We start from the raw sequence: 25,669 nt of genomic DNA on the forward strand, positions 1-25,669 counted from the left end.
CTCATCTTCTATAGAAAAGCAATTCCTCATAATGTAAAAAGGGTTTTATTCTTATTACAGTTTGGAGAGAAAAAAAATTGGAACCAATCTAAAAATCCTTCAACAGTGGAATAATTAAACTAGGGTATACTACATGGTAGATAAAAAGGATATGGTGGATCTTTAGGATTTATAGTTAAATTTTAAGAATCAGATGGCAGAAAAACACATACACATACCTCAAAATTATCCACACATGACCACACACAAACATACACAACCACACATATGCAAATGCTTAGATGCTTAGAAAAAGATCTGGAAAGGATAAACTTCCAACTTCTGGGCTTCTGGTCTAGCCAAGATGGCACACTAACAAAGGCTGCCAGCTCCCTGTCCCCAAAACAATGTTGTAGTAACTACATATGTGGGAAGAAACCAGGATTCTGAGAACTAGGTAAAAGTTGTGAAAAACCACTAAGAAAGACTGACGACTAGCTTGACTTGGTGTGTGTGGGGAGAAAGGGGCTGCATCCTGAGGAGGAGGGTCGCTAGAGGAGGTTTAGTGAGAAGAAAGATTGGTACAAAGTGCTGCTGTCATTCCCTTTTTCCTTCATTAACGTGAGATCATCACTGCTTGTCCCTTAACCATAAAGATCTTGGCAACAATCTGGGCTGCAGATACTAGTACCCCAGAGTAACATCAGGGAGCATGAAGGCCCAGCCGGGGTAAAAAGTTATAGGTGACATCTGACCAGGAACCCATGACCATTCATTCCTTCACTCTCTCCCTTCTTCACCCCAGGACAGGAATACAAAACTTCCCAAAGAAACTTCTTGCTAAGGGTTTTAAAGACACAACAACCATCAGAAACACTAAACGGTAGAGTACCAGCAAACAGCAGTGGCCACGATCAACAGTGGTTCTGTGCTGCCTGAGACGCCCATCCCTGGGGCTCATCTCCTCCTCTCTTCTTATATTCACAGGAACAGACTATGGCCTGATTTTCGTCCTTACGCAATACGATTTCTCACAGAATAGCTTATTCCCACCGCCACCACCCCACCCACCCCGGCCCCGGAACATGAGTTCATATACCAAAAGAAACAGATACTCTTATAAAGCAGAAACTAACACATCATTGTAAAGTAATTATACTCCAGTAAAGATGTTAAAAAAAGAAAAAAAGAAACAGATACTCGAGGAATCAATTAGTGTTTAAAAAAAAAGTGAAAAACATTAATCATACATACATACACACAAGGAATAAAGAAAGATATTAACAATGTGAAACAAAAAATCATTAAAAAAAGAACCAAGTAAGACTATCAGATATGAAAAATATAATAAATCAGATAAATAGTAGGCTAAAGAACAACTTAGTGGTTGGCAGATCAGATTGAAGAACTCTCCCAGAAGAGAGTAGGAAAGAATGAAGACATAGAAAGTCTAAGAGATAAAACAAACAGAAGCAGAAGTTTTAATATCTGGAAATAATAGTTCTAGCCAGAGGGGGAAAAAATGAGAGGAAGAAAAAAATTGAAAAAGTAGTGAGAGAAATTTCCCAGCATTAAAAAGATGGAAAAGTCTGAGCATCGAATTAATAAATGAGCCAATATGACTGATTTCCAAAATGAAGGAAAGCGGGATTAGTTAGTGGAACTTCTAAACTACACTGACATTTCTACTAGTTTTTGTGCCATTTGTTTGTCTCATTTTCTCTCTCCTCTTTCTCTCTCAGCCTACTGGTTTCTATACTAAGCAGCGTGGTTTCTACAGCTATGAGAGTACTTTCTTGAGTTTAGCAACAGCAATCACAACTAGTATCTTTCCAGTGAAATCAATTTTTGGTCAAGCTAAGTAAAGTTGCAGAAAATTTAGTCATTTTTCAATAAGAAGGAGTAAGTAAATTTCCATTTTTTCCATTACTAAGTTCCATATCTTTTTTCTTCTACCTTTCCTAAGAATTAAAATTTTTAAGATAAAAATTAATAGAAAATAAAGCCAGCCATCTCCTTGGATTCTGTATAGTCTTCAGATCTTCAGCTCATCTAAAGCCAGTTTCACACCTGTTCAAGCAAAGACAACCAAATACAATAGAAAGAATACTAAATAGAATCAAGAATCCTAGTCCCACCTCTATCATTAACCAGCCTGAGCAACTACACTGTACATTTCCACCTGGAATTTCCTTAAGCACCTTAAACTTAATGTTTCAAATCAAATTCATTACCTTCCCCACAATACTTAGCACTCTTCTCTCTGCTTTTCTAAGCCAACAGCTACACAACCACAACTTCCCTTAACCAGTGACCAATTACTGCCAATCAGTACTCATATTTAAATCTCTCTCCTTTCTATTTCTACTTAACTGCCTTTGTTCATGTTCTCATTCTGGACTACTCCAGTGGTGTTCTGACAAACCTCTATCTTTCCCTCACTTGTCCACGGCTCCATATGTCTTCCTAAATATCTTAGCCTGTGACTCCCTTGCCCAAAAATATCTTAAGGGGCTCCATAGTGTCCAAGCCTTACCATGGCCTACAAGGTTCTTTACGATCATATTGTTCAATCTACTTCTCCAGCTATTTGATCAGTTACTGCATGGCAGAGTAATTGTTTAAGCTCTTTTCTCCCTACAGGACTGTAAGCTGCTTAAAGGTAGGGACCCTGCCTCATTCATCTTTGTACCTTTTCGGAGGTTGTGTCTGGCATATAGTAGATACTCAGTAAATGGTTGCAGAAAGAAAGAAAGAATGAATGAACGATCCTCACAAATCATTTGAAAGGGCTTCAGCTTTTTTCATCTGTAGAATAAGAGAGTTGGAACAGATGGCCTAAATTCCTTTCAGCTGTAAAAGTCATAACTACGGTTCTAGGTTAAAGTTACTGCAAGGCTGATCCCTGAGTAAGCTGAAGTATTAGAGTGCTTTAGCTAAAAGTAGGAATATTTTTGTTATCTTTTTCCTGTATTTAGATCTAACAGAAAAAAAAATTAAGGTTAAAAAATACCTCTGAATGATAGACCATTTGCTGTGAAACTAACGATTCCTGGTTTTGTTTAGCAAGAAGAGAAAGAATTGCATCAGCATGAATTTCTTTATGGGGCATCCTAATCACTTGTCCTTCGCTGGGAGGATCATCTTCCTAAGTAAAATATAAAGACAATACAATAAAAAAACAAAAATTAATGCATCAATTACATTTTTCATAATTTATGATTAATAAAACTTAACAGTCATCATGAACATGGTCATATTAGCACTTTACAGAAAGAAGATGGACTCTTTATTATCATTTAGATCTCACTTCCATTCGACTATACTAAAAACCCTTTATTTTTGCCTCAAATGTAAATAACAGTATAAAATAATTGGGTTACATTTAAACTAGGGATTTACTATAAAATCATATGAAAGTTGGACCCTTTGTCCCATGTGATTGAGTTACAATGATTCATAAACGTTTTATACAGTGTCATCAAGTTTTTGGCTCACACGGTTTCCCTGCTTCATGTTGATGCAGCACACAAAGCTGCGCCCCCAGTATGGCAATGGGGGCAAAGCACTGTAGCAGTGGTGCAACCTGGACCACAGGCAGAAATGAAAAACTGCAGAAATACGCTGAGGCACCTATAGACCTTTGATTGTCCATTTGCCTTTGTGCTGACAGCCAGTACTCGCTAGGGAGCAGGTACTGAAAGCCCTAGTTGGAAGACCCAGCTTAGACTTCTTGGTGCCTCAAAATAGACCAGTCCCGAAAATGAAGGACAGTGTGGGCCACAGTCAGAAAACTGGATTCCCTTGTAAATACAAGGATTAGCATGATTTTAAACTCCATTAATAGTATTTTTTTTTTACTTAAGTATCTTACATTTAATGAAATAAAGTTTAACTCTGGAGTACAAGTCTTTATCCCCCAGGTGGACACAGATAAATACCTACTGGTACATAACTGCAAAGTTAGTCTTTTTCAAGATTGTACTTCTGCATGTGATTTTATCATGAATTTGTAGCATATCTGATTTAGGCTTAGTAAAAATATCAAAATTAAAGTTTAGTTTCAAATGTAAAAAAAGAAAGATGTTATAATTTAGTCCTGGTTCAGTTCAGCTATTTAAACAAACTTAAATGTGCTTTGGCACCATGATAAAGTTCTAAGAATGGATAAAAATGCCCTAATGACATATTAAGTAAGCCAAATGTTAGTGTAATGCTCCTCTGAAAATAAAGACTTCTCCTTTATGCTTCCCCCCCATATTATTTTATAAAAGTGATTTCCACTCTCTTCAGAACAGACTCAATTACTTGTAATAAATAATTACTGTTTAAAAAGTAACTGCTATTAAAATCTTATCAAAACTCTCCTTCATTAATTATTTCATACTCCTACATATAGTAAAGCAAATTGTTTTAACACATTACTTGAATATATGAATCTCCAGATTTGACATCTTTACCCTGTTGTGTCTTTAATAGTGTAAAGATGCTACATGGCATCTTTTGCTTTTTGTTTGTTGGACTTGACAAACACCGGACACACACACCCAGCTGCTTGCAACTCAAGCTTTAGGATTCATATAGCTCCTATTAGAACTCAAAATTTACAGTTTTTAGCTTAAGTTGATAGCTTAAGATGAAAGACAAATTATCATGTATCCATATAAAAAGAGTTGTGGATCTATCACTATACAGCTATGTGACACAAACAAGTGATTTAACCTCATTCAATGCAAAGTAAAATGAGTAGTTACTATTTTTAACAAAGAATGAGCATCATCTTTTGGGATGCTTTTTAAAAATATACAGGTTTAGGCTTCTAACCGCCCACACACATGCATGCATACCATATAACACTCATGACCTACCGAATCAACATATCAGAGGGTGGGGGCAGGATGCATATTTCTAAAAGCTCCACTGGTGAATTTAATATACAATCCTAGTTTACATCACTTGAATAGGCTGCTTTAAAGAAATTTCTAGGGAGTTCCCTGGTGGCCTAGTGGTTAGGATTCTGGGCTTTCATTGCTGTGGCCCAGGTTCAATCCCTGGTCATGAAACTGAGATCCCGCAAGCTGCGTGGCACGGCCAAAAAGAAAGAAAAAATAAGAAATTTCTAGCATTATGATTGTAAGGGGATAGAAGGGCATGATGTTTCAAAAGTACACCAATCTCTTTCTTTTTTCATCATGATCCTATATAATGATACAAATGGAAAGATAAAAATGCAACTAGACTTCTAAAACTTCCAGTCAAGGTGGAGTAATAAGAACCAGATACACCCACCCCCTTGAAACAACTAAAAAATGGACAAAGTATGTGAAAAACTGCATTTCAAGACATGGAACATCAGGTAACAAAAGACAGTGATCCCTGAGAAATGAAAAACAAGTCAGAAGAACCCTATGACTGCTCCAGCTTACCATCTGGGAGTTCCCAGGCTGTGGCACAGGAGCCTAAGCTAAGAAGATGGAGATGTAACTCCAGGGAGGCCAAGACAGCTAGAGTTCATAAGACGGACGGCTAGAAAAGTGAAAGCTGCAGAGGGAGAAAACTCTGGAAATCTGCAGAAGATCCCCTTTGAGTATTAAGCTAAGTACTACTCAGGAGATGCTTTGGAGATAACTACATGAGGCTGGAGGAATGAGCACCTGAGAAGGGACTGGATATAACACTGCCTGATGCTCACACAGGGCTTGGATAATGGTTGTTCCCACTAGCCAGGCTGGAAAACCTCATTAATGAGGCACTGGGTGGAGTACATAGAAGTGTCTTCTCTCCATAGCGGGGGATAAATAGCCCTAGATTGAGTACTGTTCTGGTACTGCCTAACAAATCTTAAAAGCAAGACTCAAAAGGGTAAAACTGTCTCTAAGTACTTAACCATGTCCTGAGCAAAGCTCCAAAATATTTATAGTAATATAAAACATAGAAGGAAAAAGTCTATGCAAAATTTTGGCAGATGAAATTAAACAGCTTTTCTTTTTTTTATTTAATTTATTTATTTTTGGCTGCATTGGGTCTTCATTGCTGAGCACAGGCTTTCTCTAGTTGCAGTGAGGGGGGGCTACTCTTCGTTGTGGTGTGTGGGCTTCTTGTTGCGGTGGCTTCTCTTGTTGCAGAGCACGGGCTCTAGGCACGCGGGCTTCAGTAGTTGTGGCTCGCAGGCTCTAGAGCACAGGCTCAGTAACTGTAGCATGCGGGCTTAGTTGCTCCGCGGCATGTGGGATCTTCCCGGACCAGGGCTCAAACCCGTGTCCCCTGCATTGGCGGGTGGATTCTTAACGACTGAGCCACCAGGGAAGTCCTAAACAGCTTTTCTCAAAGATTAAGATATAACTACCATATTATCTATCCATTCCACCCCTAGATATTTGCCAGAGAGAAATGAAGGCATATGTCAATACAAAGACTTGTACACAAGTCTTCATAGCAGCTTTATGTGTAATAGCCCCCAACTGGAAATGAACCCAAACGTCCATCAACAGGTGAATAGGCAAACTGTGGCACATCCATACAATTACTGCTCAGCAATAATAAGGAATGAACTATGATACAAAGTATAACACAGATAAATCTCAAAATAATTATGCTGAGTTAAAACAATCAGACAAAAAAAAAGAATACATGCCACGTGATTCCATTTATATACATCTAGAGATGCAAACTAATCTATAGTTACAGAAAGTAGGTCAGTGGTTACTGGAAGAGGTATAGAGAATGAGAGGAATGATGAGAGATGAGAAGGAGGGATTACAAAAGGGCCTGAGGAGAGATTTGGGAGTGATGGATGATGAATATGTTCATTACATTAACTGTGGTAATGGCTTTACAGATATATACATATGTCAAAAATTATCAAATACGTTTTTTTTTTAAAGAGCAACAATAATAGCAATGCTTAGCAAAGGCTATGGATGAATGTAGATGAAAGTTGAGCACAACTACCCTTACTTGCTTAGGTTGTTTGAAAACATAAAAAGTAAAGATTTCTATTCCTTAATAATTTTCAAAAGAAAATCCCTATTATCATTTCTGTATGGTATTTTTATATATATTATACATGTTGATATATATGTTAAGATATATATTTTTAAATGCGAATTTTCCTTCCATAAAGCTAGATAATAACTAGGAGAGTTAGTACCCTTGGGTCCTATTTCAGTATTTTTTAAATTATTTTTTAAAATCTTTACTTATTTATTTATTTTGGCTGCGCCAGGTCTTAGTTGCAGCAGGTGGACTTCTTAGTTGCGGCATGTGGACTTCTTAGTTGCGGTATGCGGACTCTTAGTTGCAGCTTGCATGTGGGATCTAGTTCCCTGACCCCACAGCTCCCCAGGGATCAAACCCGGGCCCCCTGTATTGGGACCACGGAGTCTTACCCACTGGACCACCAGGGAATTCCCAGTATTTTTTTTTTAAAGCCACTAAATTCAATTATTTTTTAGCATAAAGAATTATAATCACGATTAGGGAAAAATTACAAACGTATTATAAGAGAGCTGGTTTCCACAGCTAAGGTCCTGCCTGAAACACTGTAAAGGCAACATATCCAGGTGACAATGTGCCTTGACTTAGATTTTCATTACCTAATTACATTAACTGCGTTTTTCAACTACTGGAGCCACAGGGGTTAACAACAATTTTCTATTCATTCTCACGATTATGATAATGAAATGTGTAAATATGATAATGACATGTGTAAGAAACCTTAAATTCCTTCATGGATATTTTATTAAATTTTATGACTATAACTCAAATATTTGAGAAAAAACCCTGATCAGTAGCAACAAGTTCATCAAGATATTCTTCATCTCAGAATTCAATGTGGAGTCAATCACTTCTTACCATTTCGAGGGCATCATGCAGAGTACTGGATAAGCTATCATTTAGGTTTGTCAGATACAGTCCTTCATCTCCTAAAACTAGAAATTAAAATGCAAAAATTTGGAAAAAAGAAGAAACATAAATTTAGTAAATAATCTCACCATAAAGCCATAGACTATTACACTTAAAACTTACACAATAAAAATACTGGCAAAGTTCATAAATCATAGTTCACAAGCTATTCAATCTCACTAGCTCTTTGAAAAGCACATTTTAGGGGCTTCCCTGGCGGCGCAGTTGTTGGGAGTCCGCCTGCCGATGCAGGGGACGCGGGTTTGTGTCCCGGTCCGGGAGGATCCCACATGCTGCAGAGCGGCTGTGTCCGTGAGCCATGGCCTCTGAGCCTGCGAGTCCGGAGCCACGGGAGAGGCCACAACAGTGAGAGGACCACGTACCACAAAAAAAGAAAAGCACATTTTATAACAAAGATGAGATTTTTGTTTCACTTACCAGCTTGTCAGAAATTAAAAAGAGCTATTAAACATCAACTGTAACCATGAAATTAAAAAGAGGCACTCCTATATACTACTGATATAATTAATAACTGATTAAAATTAAAAACCGATTCACCTTTCTGGAGAGCATGTTGGCAATGTATTGCTATTTAATTTTATTTTTTTGGCCACGCTGTGTGGCTTGTGGGATTTTTTAGTTCTCCAAACAGGGACTGAACCCAGGCCCCTGGCAGTGAGTGCATGGAGCCCTAACCACTGGACCGCCAGGGAATTCCCTATGTATTGCTATTTTAAAGGTGCATACTCTGACTCAGCAATTCCACTTCTAGGCATGTATTCTAAGGAAGTTATCAGTTATGGAAGTTCACAAAGATAAATAAATATATGTGCAAGGATGGTCAGTGGAGAGTTATGTATAGTATGAAAACAATCTAAATGCCCACCACTGTGGCACTGTTTTAGCAGACTACCCAGCCACTACAAAAAAGAGGCAGGGCTATATGTATTAATATAGAAAAATGTCTATAACATATTTAAGGTTAAAGAATTCAGATTTCAGAACAATATGTATAATATGACCCTACTTAAAAGGTAAAAATATATATACATACAAATGTATTTAGGTGTCTATATATGCATAGAAAAAAAAAGACTGGAAGGGTATACCCCAAACTTTCAACAGTGATACTATTTCTGGAGGGTGGGATTTATGAGGGAGATTTTACATTCTGAGGTTAAGGTGTAGAAAAGTTAACTTGCAGAGTCCATGTTCTTTCTACTATACCCTGTTACATCTTGAAAATTAAGTAAAAACACTTTAAACAGAAAAGCATTACTTAGGAATTATCATAAGCTAACCAGTGAAATCAATTGATGCAAAATTAACTTACTCTTACGAGCCACTTTTTGACCACAATTAAATAAAATCTCTCCTTCAGAGATGGGTCTATCTAAGGTTTCAGTTTCAGTGGCAGTAACGCTCAAGGTACTCTCCACTGTTGATGAATCTGAACTTGACATCTGTATGGGGGAAGGGGCCTTGGTGCCAGCAGGAAGCGGCATAAGGGGAACTGGCTCTGGAGGTGCAGGCTGAGCAGGGAAGTCCATGCTCTCAGGTTCTTCATCCTTGGCCACAGACATTACACTAAGAAGAAAGAGACATAGTTTGAATGTATTACATCGGTGAAGGCCTATATTAATTTTTATATAAAAAATAGATTCAAAAGTACTATGTCTCCTTTAGACATTTCTATATCAATATATAGATATATCTATATATTTCTATAATCTGCACTACTATAATTAACCAACAAGATTTATTTTTCCAAAATCATCTTCATGCTTTAATCACAAACCATCTTGAAAGTTCTACCATCTCTAAAATAAATCTACATAGGGATATATGGTAATATAAAAGTCAACTGATCATAGTAAATGAAGATTCACACTGGGGAAAAATCTTCTTCTATTTTATTAACAATATTATAGTTATCTTTATTTTAATCTGTTTCCCCCAAAATTTTGTTTTAAAAGAAGAGAACTGAAAGTATAAATAAATCTGGTCAAAATTTTAAAAACATAAAATTTATGAAACTTCTTCCTACTAAAGTATAGATTAGCTTGTGGTTTATCAACCTTCGTTTATCATTTCTGATGTTTTCAATGGGTCACCTAAGTCAACATAAGATGAAATGTATAGTTACTAAAAATGAATATACTGTCATTTACATAGCTCTCGGGTGAAGTTCTTTTTGAAGAGAGTTGGGATTCTCTTCTTCCAGTGGCAGGTCTCCATTACTCCATGGCTTGGGAAGCTCTGGGCTTGACATCTTCAATTTATCAATAGAAGTCTCTGACAAAGTTGGGGTAAGAGCTGCTGCGGGAGGAGGTGTAGTTGCAGGGGTAACAGTTGGAGTATTAACAAGTGTGATGGGAGGCATATTATTTCCTAAAGGTTTTTTGTAAAAGCAAAAAAAAGTCAATAAGAATTCCACAGGAAGGCAAGATATATTGTTTAACATTTTGGCATACAAATAATGGCAACAAGAATTAATAATAATAATGATGGCCATTACTGGGAAAAGCTCCAAATTAATTTAGTGAAGTACAAAAAATAACCTTGAAAAGACATCACTTTCAACATCACCATGAACTTAAAATAGTCTAAATGTCTACTAGATTATATACTTTAAAAAGTGGTAACCAACCCCTTAGTTTCCTTGTAAGAAAAAATGACTTACTAGAACCTAGTAAGCAACAGGTATGTGTATACTAATCTATAAAGACTCTTATAAAACAAACCATGATATTTTATTTAATAGTTGCTAAAATTAAAACTGAGTTATAGAAATAAGGTTTCTACCTTCTTCAGCAAATATTTCTTTCATGGGAAAAGCTACATCATGATCTGAAACACAGGGAGAAGAATCTGGAGTTTTTACCAACACACGCTCCTCGGGAGGTGATGAAGGTGAGAGAGGAGGAGTTGGCTGTGGGGTAGCCACTGGGGTACACACTCTTGCCTAAAATAAATAAAACAAGATAAGTGGTGCTTACAATCCCCAAATAAGGGTAATTTGAAAAATAAAATGATCTCATTCAGAGTTACATAAAATTTAAATGGATGGGGGGTAAAAATGGAGTCCTCTGTATCCTAGCTCTTGAACTTCTAGCTATTAGTTTCAAGACCGGACTACAGAAAGCCTCCAGCAACTGAAACAGCTCTGCCTCTGAACTAGGTCCCCTTATCTAATATAGAGAGGAAGATTAAACAGACAGCTGAAGATCAAACCCAAACACAAACTGGGTAGACCATGTAACAGAAAGAGAGCATTTTAACTAATTGACAAGATTATCAGAAACCCCCTTTCAGTACAAAAGAACAAAGCTTATAAAAAGCAATGGAAGGATAAGAAAAAGTAGGAGGGATAAAAGGAAGACAATGTAGAGATGGAAAGTCCTGGGGAAGAAAAAAGCACACATTTTAAAATCAATTTGTTAAACAGGTAATTCAAACGATTCAAACTTCAAAAGGATGATGGTGAAAATTAAGTCTCCTTTCCTACCCATGTCCTATCTACTTAGTTCCTTTCCTCAGAATTATCAAATATAATCTTGTCATTTTTTTATGTCCAGAATACTCTATTTTTAAAAATTTTTATACAATTTTTAAAGGTTACACTAGGTTTACAGTTATTATAAAATATTGGCTATATTCCTACTTTAAAATTTTTTTTATTGAAGTATAGTTGATTTACAATGTTGTGTTAGTTTCAGGTGTACAGCAAAGTGATTCAGTTATATATAACTGAATATATATATTCTTTTTCAGATTCTTTTCCACTATAGGTTATCACAAGATATTGAATATAGTTCTCTGTGCTATACAGTAGGTCCTTGTTGTTTATATATTTTATATATAGTAGCTTGTATAAACTACTAATTTGTTAATCCCAAACTCCTAATTTATCCCTTCCCTACCTCTCCTAGGTAACCATAAGTTTATTTTCTATGTTTGTGAGTCTTTCTGTTTGGTAAATAAGTTCATTTGTATCATTTTTTTAGAATCCACATATAAATGCTATTGTATGATATTAGTCTTTCTCTGTCTGCCTTAGATAATCTCTAGGTCCATCCATGTTGCTGCAAATGGCAAAATTTCATTCTTTTTTATGGCTCAGTAGTGTTCCATTGTGTGTGTGTGTGTGTGTGTGTGTGTGTGTGTGTGTGTACACACCACATCTTTATCCATTCGTCTGCTGATGGACACTTAGGTTGCTCCTATAACCTGGCAATTGTAAGTAACGCTGCTGTGAACGTTGGGGTGCATGTATCTTTTCAAATTAGTGTCTTTGGTTTTTTTGGATATATACCCAGCAGTGGGATTGCTGGGTCACATGGTAATTCTATTTTTAGTTTTTTGAGACTTAAGTCATTTCATATGTGTATAGATTTTCTACAGAATAAATTCCCAGAAGTGAGACTGCTTGGTTAAAGGGCTAATTGCATTCTTAATTTGAATACATATTACCAAATTTCCCTCTACACGGTTATATTATTTTATCAATGCAATAACACCAGAAGGTATGAGAATTCCCAATTCCCAAAGATTTGCTGAACCATGGTGTTAATCAAACTTTTAGAGTGTTACCAATTTGATCAGTAAAAATGGATTCAATGATTTTTTTTTCTCACTATCAGTGAGACTGACCATCTTTTTGTATGTATGTGGGCCATTTGTATTTCCTTTTTGTGTGTGAACTGTCTGGACATGTCTTTTCCCCATTTCTCTATTTGTCCTTTTTTTCTCTTTCTAAAACATATTTTTATAGTGGGGTGACTGGCCTTTATTCTGTATTATGAGTTGCAAAGAGATACACAATTTAAAAATTATGAAGCATATCAGAAATTCTATAGCATTGCTTAATTATTAGCATATTCTTAGCTTTGTTTTTTAAGTGATAGAAATATACTATGTTTTATTCTTCTTGACTGCATAAACCTATAGCCTAAGGCAGTTGTTTTCAAATATAATGCTACTGACTCATCATCATGAGAGGATTTAAAGGTATCCTACTAGTCTTGGTAATGGGTAATAATGATAAACAATGAGTTACTGAGTATTTACCAAGTTCCAGGCCCTAGATTAAGCTCTTTCATATACCATCTTATTGAATCTTCCACAAAATCTTCTATGATGGCTCACAAGATACAGTATCATAAAGATGTCAATTCTCCTCAAATTAAACCAATCAAAATTGAATTAATTCCCCCCCAAATCCCAACAAAATATTTTACAGAACTTGAAAATTAATTTTAAAACATATATCAAAGATGAAAAGGCCAAAAAAAGCCATGGCAATTCTGAAGATAAGGAACAATATGGCAATGGGGGAGGGGAACTTGGCCTCCTTAATATTTGGAAAGCAGATTTTGGTAAAGCCGTCATCATTTAAACTCTGAGTATTTTATCTCTAGTATACAGATAAGACTAAAGTAACAGAGCTGAGGGTTCATATTCAGAACTTCCCAACTCCAGAGTCCATGCTCTCAACAATTACATTTATTTCCTATTTATACTGATTTTTCTGTATTTTCTCATTAAATCACCCTTATGAAAATATCCGAAATATATGGGCAGAAGACAAACCAAAGTTAATTAGCATAGAGATAACCACAATTCTGATATTGGCATGCATTACTAATGAGCTAATAAATAAAGCACAGAACAAAAGTATGTACCAAATCTCTGGCACACTAATCACACTACACCAATTACATTACACCAATCTCCATAGAATTCAAACATGTAACTTTATGTTTATATACCTCAGATGAGTCAGTTTAAGTGTTTCACCTATATAAAATGATGTTTTTATGATCAACAGGATCAGAATTGACCATTAAGTTTTAAACAGTTGGTAATACAGAGTACATTCTTGTTTTGTATAATTTCTTTTTCTTTTTAGTTTTTTAAAATTTTCATACAGTTTTTAAAGGTTACATTCCATTTACATTTATTACAAAATATTGGCTCTACTCCCTGTGTTGTACAGTACATCCTTGAGCCTATCTTACAGCCAATGGTTTGCACTTTCCACTGCCCCACCCCTATATTGCTCCTCCCACCCTCCACTGGTAGTGGTTTTGTATAATTTCATGTTGCTATAATAAATTAGAAACTCTATTTAACATAGAAAGGCTGATTAAACAAACAATAACAAAAATGTCTGAAATATACTTTCTTTTAAAGATTAAAAATATCACTTTACATAAGAACCAAAAGCAGTACATGTGATTTTTAGCTATATCTTGAATTTTAAAAGAATTAGCTATAAGGATATTCTTGGAACAACTGGGGAAATTCAAATATAGACTCTATATTATATAGTATTAACAGATCCATGTTAAATATGGAGAGCATAATAATGGTATTTTGGTTATGTAATAAAGAATCTTGTTCTTAGGAGATACTACTGATGCTTTTAGAAGTGTCATGATATCTGCAACTTTCAAATGAGTTTTAAAGCATATATAATAAACAATATGTAAAGACAGATAAAGAAAATGTGTCGAAATGTTATCAGCTGGTAAATGTAGGTAAAGCTTACACAGATGTTCATTGTATCATACTTTCAACTTTCTATAGATTTTAAAGTTTTTAAAATAAAATGCTGGAGGAATTGTTATTGTAATCAAAGCCACAAGAAACCAATCTCCACCACAAACTATGGTCTTATGACCCAATTTAAAATCTGTCCATTTTACTGTTCTTTAACAAAGGTATCAAAAATTCCCCAGGGCTCCAAGTCATGAAGGAAAGTCACACTTACCAGCAAGTGTGTTTTGCTTATTGAAACATCCCCAGAAACACTTGTAACAACAGGACCTGGCTTCTTTGCTTCTCTGTCACCCAGCAAGATGGCAATGGTTTCAGCAAGAGCTTCATTCACAAAATGCCTAATAATGTCTGAATTCACAGGAACACCGGCATCAACAAAAAGCTGGAGGGCACCACTGCTGGTTCCTTCCACTAAAAAAATGAAAGAATTTCAGAGTAAGTGTGCAGGAAACATGCTTGCATTCTAAGCCTTAATTCTTAAAATTTTAGAGATGTGAACATATGTGTATGAGATGGTGTGAGGAGGAATAAAATGAAAATACAAAATCTACTTATTGTGACAGAGAATAAGATGGTAACTCACATAATGAACATCCTCTCTAAACAAACTAAAAAGGGGAGGAAAACATCTAGATGAAAATTTACTTATATGGCCTCTTCCCTACCACTACAACATTTAGTGATAAAAAGGATTTGCAGGGACTTCCCTGGTGGTGCAGTGGTTAAGATTCCATGCTCCCACTGCAGGGGGCACGGGTTGAATCCCTGGTCAGGGAACTAAGATCCTGCATGCCGCTCAGCACGCCCCACCCCCCCCCCACAAAAAAAGATTTGTATCCACATTAAATGTTTTCATCTGAAAACAATCCACATTTCCAAGAGTAGGGCACCAGGAAACACTGTGATAGATCGTGGCAAAACACAGGGACACAATGACTGTGGGGGGATTTTAGAGCAATGGCAGCTTCTTCATAAATATGAAGACAAATCTTACTTCCGTCTAGTTTCAGGTACTTCAGTTACTAACATTACAGGCTAATCCTCCTCAAACTTTTAGAGTATTTAGGTGCTTGATGTCAGCAGCTCTATAGTATATTAATTTTCCAAATGGGTTGTACTTTTCACTTGTGTGAATGTACATGAAATTCAGTAAAATTTCCTAAACAGACTTTATTAGGCTTAAAGTGGTTATATTTCTAAAGCACTGTGTGGAAAACATGTAAACAGTGATCTATAAAACTTGATGGAGACATGACCTCTCCAAAGAGTACTCCTTAATTAGTACAACTATGGCAGCATTACAGAGAATTCCCTAATAGGTAGGTACAGGTGTCTTGGGATCACTTGTTGAGAGATAAGTAATAGCAATTTACTCTGGAGCTCCATAGCAAAGACTATCACAATCCCAAATTTATATTCAACAGTATATATCAACACATCTCCATTTTTAGTTCCCATAATTCATTGTTTTGGCATGACCAAAAATCAGAATATCTCTGTTATAAAACCCAAAAGTCCTACCCAGACATAGGCAAAACAAAAGCAAACACACATGCTTTTAAAGAAAAGGGAACAGGATCTAAATACCCTCTATATTAGACCATCTTTCCTTAAGGCTACAAAGCCTGAATTAGTCTCACTGAAACCACCACCCGACCCATGTGAAGGACTGCTAAGAGGACTATCACTAGCCCTGATTTGCGCTAGCAGGAGAGACTGGTGGAGAGTCCAAGCACTCCAAAATATGCCATCGAGGTGTATGACCTAGCAATGAAGAAAGCATCTGGCAGTTTGGACAGTATCCATCATAAACCGGACAAATCTTTGGAGACACTTGTTTGTTTTCCTGGACTGGTCTCCTTGTCTTGGGACTGCTGAATACCATCTCCACAACAAGAATTTTGACCAAAAGCTACAGAAGTCCGACTATCTGTTTCTCCAAGGCATATTTCATGGTCCTTTGCCTTTTTAGCTTCCAGTCCTTTTTTATTCCAGTTTCACTTGGTATTTTCCATCTGTTCCTTTTTCAACAGATTTTGAAATAGTCTCAGAGCAATTATTTGTATGAACTGGTTTTGGTTTTCTTTTGGATTTGTATTCCTAGATGTCTTCTTCTGAAAAAGTATCTTCTAACATGACAAAATGATTTTATCATTAAAGAAGCACTAATCTTAAGTAAAAAAAATTTCCTCATAACTTTGTTGGTCATTTTATTCCTTCCTTCAAAAAATGAGAAGATGAAAGAAAACCTGGGATAGTAGCAGTGGAAGAGGCATTTGAGTTATACTAAATAGGAAGAATTAATCAAATATAAGAATAAATTGCATGGAGCCAGGACATTGGATGTGGCTGGGTGTGGACTGAGGAAGACCAAAGAAAACAAAGTAGAACAAGTGATATTCCAAGGCTTTGGAAACTGGGCACTTGGAAAATAGTGGTATCATTAACAGAAAGAGCAACAAAGGAGGAATAAGGTTGGTTAGAAAAATGAGATGCATTCTGGACACACCAAGTTTGGTATGCCAGTGGAGCATCAAGTGAAATATTCATCAACAGGCAAAACTGCAAGTTTACAGCCTAAATGTGTAGCTTAGGGGTCATCAACTGACACGGGATAACTATCGCCAAGAAGAGACTAGAAAAACAGAAAAGAAAGAGGGTAGGGGACAGAAGCTTGGGGGAAATTTTTTATTCAAGTAGAAAAAAGATGAGGAAATGAGGTCCTAAAGAAATTAAAAAGATAAGGGGAAGAACAATAGAATGAATTCTAAGAAACCAAAACCAGTAGAACATTTTAATAATTAGAGGTAGTCAACAATGCCCATACTAGAGCCTTCTAGGAGAATAAGGATTTGAAAAAAGGTTATCTCTGAGAACCAAATGCTGTAAGAGAGGAATTTCATTAACGAGAAGGAAGAAGAAAGCCAGCTCATAAAAACTAAAGAGAAAGTGAGAAATGAGAAAGTAAAGCAGTAAATACAGACTCTAATGTCTAGGATTTAGGCAGTTAAGGGGTAGTTTAAGAAGGAGGAAGAGGAGGTTATTCTGGACTGGAAAGAAGTGGGAAAAAAATAGAGGTAACGATATATAGGAATGTTAAAAAAAAAAAAAGAGTTAGAAAGCTGGAGAACTTATACCATCCAATTTCAAGACTTACTTTTAAGTTACAATAATCAAGAAGCGCAGTGTTGATGTAAAGACAGACTTGTAGATCAATGGGACCAAACAGCAAGTCCAGAAACAGATCCAAACATATACAATAGCCAGATGATTTCCAACAAAGGTGTCAAGGCAATTCAGCAGGAGAAAGGATAATCTTTTCAACAAATAACACTAGAAAAATTGGATATCCATACACACACAAAAAACTTGATCTTTACTTCACTCCACATATAAAAATTAACTCAAAACATACCATAGACCTAAATTTATAATCTAAAACTATAAGGCTTCTATAAGAAAACACAGGAGAAAATCTTAATGATGTTGGGCAAAGATTTCTTAAACAGTATACCCCAAAAATCACAAGCTATAAAAGAAAAATTGATAAATTAAACTTCATCAAAATTAATCTCTGGTCTTCAAAAGACAATGCTGAGAAAGCAAAAGGTAAGATAAAAACTAGGATAACACATTGCAAAACATATGCAATAAAGGACTTGTATCCAGAATAAAGAACTCAATAATAGTAAGACATAGACCCCAGTTAAAAACTGAGCAAAAGAGTTTTAAAGATACTTCATCAAAGTAAATATACAAATGGCAAATAAGCACAAGAAAAATTGTACAACATCATTAGTTACTGGGGAAATGCAAACAAAACCCACAATGAGATATCTCCACATGCTTAGTGAATGGCTATAATTAAAAACATTGACAACAAGCATTAGTAAGGATGTGGAGCAGCTAAAACTCTCATTCATTGCTGGTTGGAATGCAAAATAGAACAGCCACTTTGGAAACATTTAGCGGTTTCCTATAAAGTTAGATACCTACTTACCATATGACCAAGAGAAATTAAAAGATGTATATAAAAGATTAGTTTGCAAATATACATAGCACAGCTGTATTTATAATAGTCAAAAACTAAGACTACAAATGTCCATCAACGGGTAACTGGATTAACAAATTATGGTACATACATGGAGTGTAATATTTATTACTATATGCAACAACATGACTGTCAAAGCATTATGCTAAATAAAAGAAACCAGACACAAAAGACTAAATACTGTATGATTACATAAGTATGAAATTCTAGAAAAGGCAAAATTCAATGATAGAAAGTAGATCAGTGGTTGTTAGGGTGTAGTAGGCATGGGAGGGGGTTAGGGATTGACTGCAAAGTGGCATGAGGGGACTGTTGGGGATGATGGAAATGTTTTTCTATAACATGACTGTGTGGCTAACATGTGGCTGTGTTTGTTTAACAAAACTTGTCAAACGGTACACTTAGAATTCGTGAATTTTACGGCAAGTAAATTATGCCTCAAAAAGCTAATGGAGAAAGAGGGGGAAGAAGAGGGAAGGAGAGGAGGATGAAAAGGAGGAAGAAGGAGGGAGAGAAGAGGAAGAGGAAGGAGGAAGAAGAGGTGAATGGTGTGGGCTCCCTAAAGAAAGAGGCTCTATCCATGCAGGGAATACTTAAACTCTTCTTAGGTGTCAGTCAAGGGCTAGGCTCTAAAGGAGAATCACGCTTACTTGTGAGTAATTTATAGTCTAGTGAGTGAGACAGATATGCAAGCCAATCATAATACAGTTTGATGGTTACTATAACAAAGGTACACAGACACAGGGGCCTCTCTGGTGGTGCAGTGGTTGAGAATCTGCCTGCTGATGCAGAGGACACGGGTTCGTGCCCCGGTCCGGGAACATCCCACATGCCGCGGAGCGGCTGGGCCCGTGAGCCATGGTCGCTGAGCCTGCGTGTCCGGAGCCTGTGCTCCGCAACGAGAGAGGCTACAACAGTGAGAGGGCCGCGTACTGCAAAAAAAAAGGATACACAGACACACAAACAAACACACACAAAGTGCTATGGGAAAGAAGGGAGAGATTGGGGGTAGGAGGGATGGATGCTGATAGCATAATCTGAATGCTGCAGTATGTAATAAGGGAATGAGGGAGAAATAACTTCCACTACAGAAACTGGGAAGTGACATTGAAAAGAAGAGGACTTTTATCTTTTGTCAACCAAGGACTATGTGACCTCTAGAATATATAAATCCACAACAACCTGAAGGTTTTGTCTTATAATAACAAAAAAAGCTAAAAGATTCCATTTCACTTACCAATGTCAGAAGTCAATGGCTCACTGGCCTCACTGACTGAGACACTGATGTCAGCTGTGGCCTGCTGTTGGACTGGAAGAAGCCCAGAGATCATTCTTGACATTATTTCTTGTTCTACCCTGGGGGAAAAAAGTTAAGGATTCCTAAATTTAGTTGAAATGTATAGATGGTTAGAAATAACACCCTTAAAAATAACTGGTACCGGGCTTCCCTGGTGGCGCAGTGGTTGAGAGTCCACCTGCCAACGCAGGGGACACGGGTTCGTGCCCCGGTCCGGGAAGATCCCATGTGCCGCGGAGCAGCTGGGCCCGTGAGCCATGGCCACTGAGCCTGCGCATCCGGAGCCTGTGCTCCACAACGGGAGAGGCCACAACAGTGAGAGGCCCGCGTACTGCAAAAATAAAAAAATTTAAAAATAAAATAAAAAAAGTAACTGGTACCCATGGACACAAACATTTAAATGTGAAAGCCGTCATTCTGAAAGTTGAATCTGGAAAGAAGAAAAACTTCAAATATATCTCCTAGAAAAACAAACCGAATCTCTGTGTGGGAGACAGTTTATCAAATTAAAATCTTTCTGATCAGTCTAATGAAAACTTTAACAGCCCTCGTAAATTCAAAATAAGGTTTAGGTCAATGATTACCTGGCATACCATGCACCTAAAATGTTGGGTTCCCTACTCTGAAAGCACATATAAAACCCCACAAGATCAAAGCTAGAAAAGGAGTCCAGCTGCCCTCTCTTCAAGGAAATAAATATATAGACTGCAACACAGGTAGTTTTCCTCTAAAAAGGGAAAGAAAATTTACTTTCAAGGTCATTTTTAGGAAGGGAAGTAGGAGAGGAAAAGGAAGGGAAACACAATAAGAGACTGCTTTTTTTGTACATTTCTTTAGCGAAGCTAACAGCCTTCTTAATTATTATTATACAAGTAATAGATGTTCATTGTAAAAATCAGAGAACACATAAAAGTTAAAAAAAAAATAAGGCTCACTCACAATCCCAGATTCAAGAATAAACAAAGTTAGTTAACAATTTGGTATTATTTTTCAATATTTTTCCCACACACATTTATTTTTGAGTGAGCTCTTCTAAACTGTGGTTGCATCATTAGTATCCTGCTTCATTTATGCACCAGTGTTATTAATATCTTTCTACATCATTAAGTATTTTTCTAAACCCAATCTTGATTACTGTATGAATATTCAGTTGTTTAGTTTATTCCATAACTTCTTTAAGGTTTCCCACAGGTAAATATAGGTATAAAAGTAGAGTTTATGAGTTTATATAAGTAACAAACAAAACAGTGCCTTGTTTGTAGTAAGCACTATAAGTGCTAAGTATTCTATGTCCTAGTAGCAGAACTGATTATTTCCTTAGTATAAATTTCTGTTAATAAACCACTGGATTAAAGAACTTGTACATTTTTAATGCTTTGTTACTCAGCAATAGCCTTTTTTGTCATAATAGACTGCCTCAGTACAAATATTCAAGGACAGAAACAATACTTGCAACAGTTAGTTAAACCCTCAGCCTCATGTCAGATAGTGTCCAGTGACTACAGCAAAGGAAAAATTTAATAAACAAAAGGAGACAAGGAAGATTTTCAACCAAAATTTCATACGTTCTATTTATACTTGCTACTATAATTCTGTTCATCCCAACACCACTGTAAACTCACCATTGAATTAAGCTATTTTCCAATGTTTCTTTTCTCTGAATTACTTCATCCAGAACATCAGTAGTGGGCTGAAAAGTAGAAGCAACTGGTGGAAACGGAGGGCCATTATATTTTGTAGAAACAACTTTAACACTTCTGTTAAACTCCAGAACTGGTTCAGAGTATTCCAGAATTTCATCACATTTTTCCTCTTCCTGGTAATAATAAAAACAAAACTATTATATTCATGTATCTATTCAACACTTACTGAGTGCTAAGTAGAGATAACTTAGGTAGGTGAATTAACCAACACTTCTAAATTAATCAATAGCATTTTCTAATTGGTGATATCACATTATTTATAGTATACACACTTGTCATAGAAATCACATTGAAGAAACTTAATTACACAATTATATTGTGTTTTTAAAGCCCAATATTCAGGGACTTCCCTGGTGGTCCAGCGGCTAAGACTCCATGCTCCCAGTGCAGGGGGCCTGGGTTTCAACCCTGGTCAGGGAACTAGATCCCACATGCCGCAACTAAAAATCCTGCATGTCACAACTAAAAGATCCCACACATCACAAAGAAGGTCCCACGTACCAGAACTAAGACCTGGCGCAGCCAAATAAATAAATATTTTAAAATATATATATTTATTTTAAACAATCATAAAACAAACTAGAAAACTTGGTTATTCCTACATAAAACATTATTAACATTTCCCTCTATAAATTTATTATCATAGTAAAACTAACACTTCCAAATATTACTGCTCATCCTTATAGAACATATAATTTACAGTTAAATATGCAGTTAGGTCATCTTACACATTATTTGTACCATCACATCATGATCAAAAGAGTTACTTCCAGAATTTTTAAACTTTTTATTATGAAAAATATACATGCTTAAAAGTGAACAAAATAGTGCTCATGCACTATATCTGATACATATAAATAATAAGAATCCCACTTACCTGTTCCCCAGCTTTAACAATTATCAACTCATAACGAACTCTGTGTCATCTATACTTCCCCCATCCACTTTCCCCTTTGCACACCATTTTGAAGTAAACCACAGATACCATATCATTTTATCTGTAATGCAATATGTATCTCAAAAGAAGTTAGGGCTCTTTAAAAAATATAACTCAATAATACTGTCCCATTGAAAAATGAAGTCCACAGCTATTAAGTGGCAGAGCAAGGATAGAAACACTTGTCTTTGAAGTCCAAATTCTTTGCTATTTCTACAATGTTCCTTTCACTTATATATTGAACAGTTGTCTAATGTCTTTGCTATATTCTTACCTTCAAAACATTCATGTCGAGCTCACATGAGAAGACACACTGGTGAGCAAGTAACATTAATGTAGGGCATATCTCTTAATGTTTAAAATAGGATTTTATTTTATGATTGACAAAACTAGTCTTGGTTCTGAAAGTCTAAGAAATATGAACAAATGTCTTCTTTAAAGTTCACTGACACATCATTATTCAAGTAGTCTCTATGTTCTATGATCTTTTCTCCCATCCTTTATATTTTACTTCCAGCTACTTTTTCCCTCCTTCTATTTAACCATTTCTATCATTTCTATATCTCTTCCTGCTATATGGGCTCTTCCCTTGGATTTTAGACCCCTCACAACTTTTTTCCTCAATATGAACTAACTGGCAAACTTGCCAATAATCCAGAAATGAAAACAGACAAGTGTAATAGAATGAAGAAAGGACAGACTGGAGAGAGGGAAACCAAAGGAAACAAAAAGGAATAAGGAAGTAGGAAGCAGGAGAGAGGACATGCAGGTGGGAAACAGCTAACAATCATTAAGTTTCATGGAGGTAGCTAGGTGATATAGAAGATAATACTGTACTACAGAATAACAACCTTACAATTTTAAAATAAAAATATATTTAACTCCAAAGTAAAAGGAAGTTTCTCAAAGCTCTGTTACATAATACTGATGGTCAAAAGATATTCAACCATCAGAAACAAGGCAAGGATGTTCCCTCTCACCACTCCTTTTCAACATTGTACTAGAAGTCCTTGCTAATATAATTAGACAAGAAAAGAAAATTAAAGGTATACAGATTGAGAAGGAAGAAATAAAACTATCTTTGCACATGACATGATCGTCTATCTTTGCACATGACATGATCGTCTATGTAGAAAAGCTGAAAAAATCAACAAAAAGACTCCTGGAATTAATTAGCAATTATGGCAAGTTTGTAGGATACAAGGTTCACATACAAAAGTCCATCACTTTCCTATATGCCAACAATGAACAAGCAGAATTTGAAATTAAAAACACAATGCCATTTACATTAGCACCCCCCCCCAAATGAAATACTTAGGTATAAATCTAACAAAACACGTACAAGATCTATATGAGGACAACTACGTAATTCTAATGAATGAAATCAAGAACTAGATAAGTGGAGAGATATTCCACGTTCATGGAGAGGAAGACTCAATAACGTTAATATGTCAGTTCTTCCCAAATTGATCTATACAGTCAATGTAATTCCAATAAAAATCTCAACAAGTTATTGTGGAGATACCAACAAACTTACTCTAAAAGATATATGGAGAGGCAAAAGACCCAGAATAGCTAATATGATATTGAAGGAGAAGTACAAAGTTGGAGAACTGACACTATCCAACTTGAAGACTTAACAATAATCAAGACAGTGAGGTACTGGTGAAAGAACAGACAAATAAATCAATGGAACACAACAAAGAACCCAGAAATAGATCCACATAAATATAGTCAACTGATCTTTGGCAAAGGAGCAAAGGCAATACAATGGAGCAAAGATAATCTTTTCAACAAATGGTGCTGGAACAAATGGACATTCACAGGCAAAAAAAAAAATTTAGACATAGAGATTACACCCTTCACAAAAATTAACTCAAAATGGATTACAGGGCTTCCCTGGCGGCGCAGTGGTTGCGAGTCCGCCTGCCGATGCAGGGGACACGGGTTCGTGCCCCGGTCCAGGAATATCCCACATGCTGCGGAGGAGCTGGGCCCGTGAGCCATGGCCACTGAGCCTGTGCGTCCGGAGCCTGTGCTCCACAACGGGAGAGGCCACAACAGTGAGAGGCCCACATATGGCCAAAAAAAAAAAAAAAAAAGCATTACAGACCTAAATGTAAAATGCTAAACTATAAAACTCCTAGAGATAACATAGGAGAAAACATAGATGACTGTGGGTATGGCAATGACTTTTTAAATTTAAGACCAAAGGGACAACCCATGAAAAGAACTAATTGATAAGCTGGACTTCATTCAAATTAAAAACTTTTGCTCTGTGAAAACAAATGTCAAGAGAATTAGAAGATAAGCTACACACTGGGAGAAAATATTTGCAAAAGACACATTCTGATAAAAACTGTTATCCAAAATATACCAAAAAACCCTCTTAAAACTCAATTATAAGAAAACAACTCAATTTTCAAAATGGGCCAAAGACGTTAATGGACACCTCACCAAAGGTGATATAACGATGGCAAACAAGCATTTGAAAAGATGCTCCACATCATATATCAGCAAAATGTGAATTTTTTGATTAATTTTTATTCGAGTATAGTTGATTTCCCATGTTGTGCTAGTTTCTGCTGTACAGCAAAGTGAATCAGTTATACATATACATATATCCACTCTTTTTTAGATTCTATTTCCATACAGGTCATTACAGAGTATTGAGTAGAGTTCCCTGTGCTATACAGTTGGTTCTTATTACTTATCTATTTTATATATAGAGTGTGTATATGTTAATCCCAATCTCCCCATTTATCCCTCCCCCCTCTTTTCCCCCTTGGTAACCATAAGTTTTCTACATCCGTGACTCTATTTCTGTTTTGTAAATAGGTTCATTTGTATCATTTTTTTAGATTCCGCATATAAGCAATATCATACGATATTTGTCTGTCTGATTTCACTCAGTATGAGAATCTCTAGGTCCACCTGTGTTGCTGCAAATGGCATTATTTTGTTCTTTTTTATGACTGAGTAATATTCCATTGTATATATGTACTACATCTTCTTTATCCATTCCTCCACTGATGGACATTTAGGTTACTTCCTTGTCCTGGCTATTGTAAATAGTGCTGCAGTGAACACGGGGGTACATGTATCTTTTTGAATTGTGGTTTTCTCCGGATATATGCCCAGGAGTGAGATTACTGGATCATATGGTAGCTCTATTTTCAGCTTTTTAAGGAAACTCCATAATGTTCTTCATAGTAGCTGTACCAATTTACATT

General features: G+C 36.2%; 1 protein-coding gene across 2 annotated transcripts in view; it reads right to left on the minus strand.

Moving 5' to 3' along the window:
- Positions 1–25,669, minus strand: part of KIAA0586 — a 105,527-nt gene that overhangs the window by 43,192 nt on the left and 36,666 nt on the right. For both annotated transcript variants that reach the window (XM_079911887.1, XM_079911886.1), the window contains 8 exons: positions 21,419–21,612; positions 19,737–19,855; positions 14,660–14,859; positions 10,690–10,849; positions 10,056–10,275; positions 9,218–9,471; positions 7,834–7,910; positions 2,993–3,127 (listed from right to left, as the gene is read on the minus strand). In XM_079911887.1, the coding sequence (XP_079768013.1) occupies positions 2,993–3,127; positions 7,834–7,910; positions 9,218–9,471; positions 10,056–10,275; positions 10,690–10,849; positions 14,660–14,859; positions 19,737–19,855; positions 21,419–21,612 (1,359 nt within the window). The remainder of the gene's footprint in view (positions 1–2,992; positions 3,128–7,833; positions 7,911–9,217; positions 9,472–10,055; positions 10,276–10,689; positions 10,850–14,659; positions 14,860–19,736; positions 19,856–21,418; positions 21,613–25,669) is intronic.

The sequence above is a fragment of the Stenella coeruleoalba genome (assembly GCF_951394435.1).
Source record: "Stenella coeruleoalba genome assembly, chromosome: 2".
Lineage (NCBI taxonomy): Eukaryota > Metazoa > Chordata > Mammalia > Artiodactyla > Delphinidae > Stenella > Stenella coeruleoalba.